The sequence below is a fragment of the Lepidochelys kempii genome, chromosome 2, assembly GCF_965140285.1.
Source record: "Lepidochelys kempii isolate rLepKem1 chromosome 2, rLepKem1.hap1, whole genome shotgun sequence".
Lineage (NCBI taxonomy): Eukaryota > Metazoa > Chordata > Testudines > Cheloniidae > Lepidochelys > Lepidochelys kempii.
In genome coordinates this window covers 204,801,648-204,807,647 of record NC_136381.1, presented here as the reverse complement: position 1 = coordinate 204,807,647, position 6,000 = coordinate 204,801,648, and the positions used below count along the sequence as shown (strand labels likewise).

Genomic DNA, 6,000 nt, shown 5'->3' with positions numbered 1-6,000 from the left:
TAGACACTCACAATCTACAAATGTGTAATTATACATTATTGATAACTAAACTCTCCTTTAGATCAATTACTGACTGCTCATATGTATAGCTTTATTCACGTGCATAAACATTTATAAGATCAGAACCTTAGTTATTGAATCAAATCAGATACAAGATAATTACTGGAGTTGTAAAGAATCTTATAATGGAGAAAAAAAATTCTAAGCAGAGATTACAGAAAAGCCTCATCTGCACAAAATAATAGCTAATAACATTTTTTTAAATGTTAATGAATAAAAGTGGTTAGGATATTAATGATCTGGCCTTTCATTTCACAGGTCATTTAATTATGGGTCAGGGGGGTAATTGCCCCATTTTTTGTAGGCTTTTAATGCTTGCAAGTTAATACTTGACTTGGAATAGTCCAACAGGTGCTTTTTGCTTAGCTATGGAACTTTGATATTTAGTAGGATTTTATGAAAATTGCTGTGCATGCATAACAGCTGTTTTTCAGTTAAATATCCTCATAGAAGTTTCTCTGGCTCCCGTTATAATAATCCTCATTTCATTATAACAATTAAAACGGTTGGCTGCTAAGAATATCTTATAAAATAATAATAATGCAAAAGTCTTTTCAGCCATAGATGTCAAAGCACTTTACAAAGAACATAAATATGATCCTCATTTTACCAGTCGGAAAACTGAGGAACAGAGAAGTAAAATGACAGGCTGGTGACAGAGCTGGGAACATTACTCAGTTCTTCTGAGTCATAGGGCAGTGCCTTGTCCACTGGACCACACTTTCTCCGAAAATAGAGAGAAATCAGTGTAATTTAGCTGTTTTTCATGCAGTGTCAGTTATCTACCTGCACTAAGGACTAAGGCCAGACCTTAGGCCAGACAAAGGTACTTGGATGCCTGAAGATGCATTTAGTCACCTAATAGGAGTTTTAAAAATGCCTATGTGCCTAACTCCCACAGTTTGGCATGTAGGTGCTTTTAGCACTTTTTCAAGCACTAAATACCTTTGAAAACCTGGTCCTAAGGCTCTCATCCTAGTCTCATTGACGTCAAAGGCAAAACTATCATTGACTTCAGTAGGAGCAAATGAGGCTCTGAGGTTCTATATGTACAATGTGCTGAGTACCCTCAAGCTCTGTTGACTTCTATGGCACTTGGTATTTCACAAGATTGAACCCCAAGGTCACCATTTCCAAAAGTGACCGCTGACTTTGAGTGTTGTGCTTTGGACACATTGGACTTGATTTTCAGTACTGAAATTTTTGGGAGTGCAGGAACTCAGCTCTGTAAATCAAGGCTAAAATGTCCCCAGTTATGGATCCATTACATGCTTCTGCGCACTTAAACCACTAGTCTCATTGACTTCAATAGGATGAGTAAATAAGTGTTCACTAGGGTGAGTAAGGACTCCTCACTTGGTCCAGTTTTACTGGGTACTTCTGAACATTTGGCTTGTAAGAATCAGCAATTTTTCATTTTGCATGGGGAAGTAGAGTTTAAGGGTTATGTACTAAAGTATATATCTGAATAAAATGGTTGAGGTATAATTCTCTAAAAAATTAGGTTTGTAACAAAACTGTAATTGTTCCTTTACTAAAATAGCCAGAACAAGGAAATAATGAACACCAGGGAATAAGGAGTTACAGAAGAAATCTCAAAAACAGAACAATTTGTTTTTCTTTACTACATTAATCTGTTTGGAGATATGTATCTGTAGTGCTCACATGAAAAAGTTTGGCTGGGGCTGCTTGCTGCTCCTGGCATCATTAGTTACAGGTCTGCCAAGGTTTTACTTAAGGGCCAAATGTTTTTCAATAGAGTTATCCTCTCTCCATATAGAGTGGACAAATAGGGTGAGGTGGGAAGGGGAGGCTTTATTTTTTTTCTGTGGATGGACCATTCAAATCTTGTTACAAGCCTGAAAATCAGTGGTTGGATGACTGATTCTCTAATGTGCAGCCTAAGCAGCAAAATGGCTGAAAACATTAATCTTCCTTTTCACTGGCTTACTGGCAAGGCTGTGTAACAAATGATTCTAATAACATTTTGTACCTGTGGCTTGTAACTCCTATCCTCTGGAAGAAACGGTTACGATGCTAATCTGGGAGAGGAAACTCAGGTAGGAGTGGTTTGCATACCTGAAGATATATTACTCAAAGTTCATTTTGAATTTTTAATGATTGTGGGTTTTTTACGTAATTGGTCAGGCAGTACCAAATGCCAAGCTGAGGAAGAATATTAAAGATTACTGTATGCCTATACCATCAAGACTCAATTTGGTTGTTTCAAGTCCAGAATTTAGGTTTAATAGTATTTACCCTCACAGTGTAAGGTCCGAGTCCTGAAAACACTTATGCTTTTGTTTAACTTTAAGCAAGCAAGTAATCTCTCTGACTCTAGCCTGGACTACTCACTTGTTTAAAGTTAGGAAGCAACTAACTTTGCTTCCTAACTTTGAGTGTTTGCAGGATCAGGGACTAAAAGACTAAATAACCTGTTGCAAAAATACATTGTGGTCAGAAGATGGGAGAAATTAATAATGTATTACAATAATTGCCTTTGTGCATTAACTTGCTTTTGTGTTGTATACACATTTTGGATATAGACAAATATGTGTCACATTTGTCATGGTGTACAACATGGTATAATTTTGTGTTGACAATATTTCTCAGGGTGACTGGCAAATCATGTTGTTCATTAAACTATGATTAACCCACTGCTTGATCACTCTATCTACTTTTTGTTTATTAGTACACTGTTCTAACTGTACTGGCCAGATTCTGAAACACTCATTTGTGTTGAGTAAGACCTTGCTCTGCAAGTAGCCCAAAAGAAACAAACAGGGCAACATGTGATGTAAGGTGCTATTCAGACCTCTGTGTTAGTGATGATCACAGTGTGTGTTTAATGGCCTGCTTTCTTTGGGGGAAGGTGGAAATACTGTAGAAGGGGAGGTGTCTAAGTGAGTCACTGCATCAGACAGGGTCAGATGGCTACCTGTACCATAATGTGCCATTCTTTTCTCTTGCCACCCTCCCTTTCTTTTTGGAAATAGCCCTTAATCATACATGTACAGCATGTACCAGTATTATCCACTTTGATTTACACTTTGGATGCAGTTAATGGACAGGATTGATTGTCCATGAATGAACTGGTTTCCTGGCTCTAATCTAATATAGACATCCTTATAGATTAATTGGGGAGAGTCCTGAGGGACTAGGGTGGGAAGGGACATACATTGTGTCAAAGCTGCGGTTCAAGGTGAACAGTGCTGCACTGTAATGTACTTAGCAAGTGATAATGGAAACCACAGGAAACCATAAGAGAGCAGATGGGGACAGACATATGCCTGGGGCCTGGGGAATTGTTGGGAGGGTTGGAGCAGGGAGGCTGAACATTTTGAATTTGGAGAGTGTGGGTGGCCGGAGGGTGTGCCGGCGGAGGAGGGGTGGGGGTATTTCTTGATCTCAAACATCTTCTTTCCCTCCCCCCAGATCATGTTGCTACAGCTCGGGAGGGTCCCGCGGAGCAGCAGGGGGAGGGCGCCAGTCCCAGGCCGGGAGGGTAACATTTGACTGACGGACGTAATCCTCCCCCGCAGCGGAGAGCTTTTGATCCGCCGGATGGGGGCGCTGGCGGCGGGGTTCCCGAGCCGAGTGTTGCTTGGCCGGGCGAGCGGCCGCCCCCCCCTCCCCGGAGATTTTCCCCGGGTGAGGGCGCTCGGGGTTACCGGCTCGTCACCGGCTCCCGGGGCCGGCGCGGCACGGCACGCTGAGCTGGGGAGGCAGCGGGCGAGGGAAGCAGCCACGCGAATCTCTCTGTATCCGGCTTCGGGCAGAGGCGGCGACCATAGCGCGGAGGGAGCGGGAAGGGAGGGGAAGCGGCGGGAGGTGCCGCCTGCGCCCGGGCTGTGGAGGTGTGTGTGTGGGGCTGCTGGGGGCCGGGCACACGAGCGGGGTGCGTGGCTGGGATCAGCAGGGGGCGAAGAGGGGAGGCCGTTGGCGCCCTCCCCCGGGGAGGTGGGCAGGGTAACGGTTCCAGGGTGGCTGCGCTGGGGCGCCACGGACTAACGTGTGAAACGTTCAGGGGGCCGGGGGGGGGCAGAGGAGGCGGGTCTGCTCTTCTTTAATAGTGTGTGTGTGTGTGTGTGGGGGGGGTCCTCTGGCTCCTGCTTTGATCTGGACTCACTCTTTGTGTCGGGTCTTTTTTTGTCGTGTGAGGGACACGCTTTACTGCTAAGCCCGCCCCTCGGCCAGGTCTATATTGTTTTGGCTTTTAGTTTCCCCCTGTAAGTTTGTGTGTCCCCCTTGTGGAAGCACCGATTTCCCCCCCATGTAATGTAGCAGCCTGACTGCTGTAGTTCCTCCAAAAATATTAAGTAGTGAGTAATAGCAGAGGCAGGGTTTATTCCCCCCCCCCCGCCCCCGGTCCCCCAGCTGTACTTCGCATCGATTTTTGTCCCCATGCACCTCCTGTGGTGTGTGGCACCTTTCCACCCTCCATTGCTGTGTGTGTTGTGTTGTCTTTCAGGCAGATCTCATGCAGCCTCCCTCTCCCTGTAGTGCGTGTGGTGTGTTGTATCTGTCTCCCCCCCCCCCCCCGCCCCTTTAGGCTCATGTGAAGCGAGAGACTGTCACGTTTCATTTTTTTCCTTTCCCAGGTGCTGAAAAGGAGGGCTGCAGCAGCTCCCAGCAGCAGGCTCGGGGACATTTCCCCCTCACCCCTACAGGAGCGTTACAATTTCAGCTGCCAAATCTGTGGAGGAGAGAGACTTTCGCACAACCGCCCCCCCTCCCAATCTTAAATATACAAAAAGCGGAAGAGGAGCCAGCAGCAGGGGAAGGGGGTGGAGGGGAACGGCAATATTGTTGCAGCTATAGTGGCCGAGGCTGATGGCGGAGTTTGGCAGCAGGGGTGCTGCTACTGGTAGCACCAGGGGCGGGGGGCTTCCCTCGTCCCCGGGTCCTGTCCAGGGGCAGGTGGCTTTCAAGGCAGGAGATGGGGAAGGCGGAGGAGACGGCGGCGGCGGCGGCAGATCCTATGTTGACAGTGCAGGCGGCGGGGTCTCCAATGGGGACTGCGCTCTGGTCGGAGAGGAGACGGGATCAGCCCAGCCCGGCGGCAAGAGAGGATGTTCCACTATACAACAGAGGGAAAGCAAATCCGGCATCCCCCGGAGGAGCAGTATCATCAAGGTAAGAGGGCTTGCCCCGCCCCACCGCAGGGATTTCTTCTTGCTTGGGCGGGAAGAGATGGGGGGGGGGGGGGTTTGTCTGGGTCACATAGTCCAGTCTCCGCTGAAAGGATGTGTTGAATTTGGCGGGGGTGACTTGATCTGCCATTGTACATAGTGGACAATTGGGGCGGGGGAGCCTTATGCGCAGGGTATTATTGATCTTGGAGGGCTCCTAGCCCAGAGCAGGTGGAAGGGAAGGCAGAGCCTGGTTGGCTACTAGCAAGGCAACAAATATGAACATCACTGAAAGCCGTGAATGACAGGATCCCTGCTTATTATCTGTGATGATGGGTGCACCTGTGCAGAGAAAATTTTGTGGCTCCATTGGGGAGGTTAGAGGGAGACACACACATAGGTGATGGGAAAATCAGGCGTTAACTGGACTGGGGGTCGGAGAAGGCAAAATATGAAGGCTTCCTCCTTAAAGGGATCAGTGCATCTAGTAATAGATTATGTTGTACTTTACTTAGCAGCAACCTTTTGGCTACTGTTACCTGTATGTAGATTTCAGCTGCTAATGTTTAACATGAACAGACAAGGGCAGGTTTTACATTATGTAACTCATTGGAGGAAGGGATGCAAGATTTCTGACAATAACCATTTATGTAAGTACAGATATTCCCTTTCCTTAAACCCCAGGCCCTTAAGAGGTGACAATTTGTCTTGGGTTAATTATCTTTCATAGCTCCAGCAGATAGGCCTAAAGAGCTTTAAAAAAATCTTACAAAAAGAAAGCAAGTTTTTTAAATTAAAAGTACATTAG

The 6,000-nt window shown here is 46.4% G+C and overlaps 1 protein-coding gene across 2 annotated transcripts in view; it reads left to right on the top strand.

The window, feature by feature from the left end:
* The first annotated feature begins 3,680 nt into the window (after positions 1–3,680).
* Positions 3,681–6,000, top strand: part of PLCL2 (phospholipase C like 2) — a 189,622-nt gene continuing 187,302 nt past the window's right edge. For both annotated transcript variants that reach the window (XM_073333540.1, XM_073333541.1), the window contains exons 1-2: positions 3,681–3,917; positions 4,662–5,196. In XM_073333540.1, coding sequence (XP_073189641.1) covers positions 4,894–5,196 — 303 coding nt within the window. In that variant the 5' untranslated portion in view covers positions 3,681–3,917; positions 4,662–4,893. The remainder of the gene's footprint in view (positions 3,918–4,661; positions 5,197–6,000) is intronic.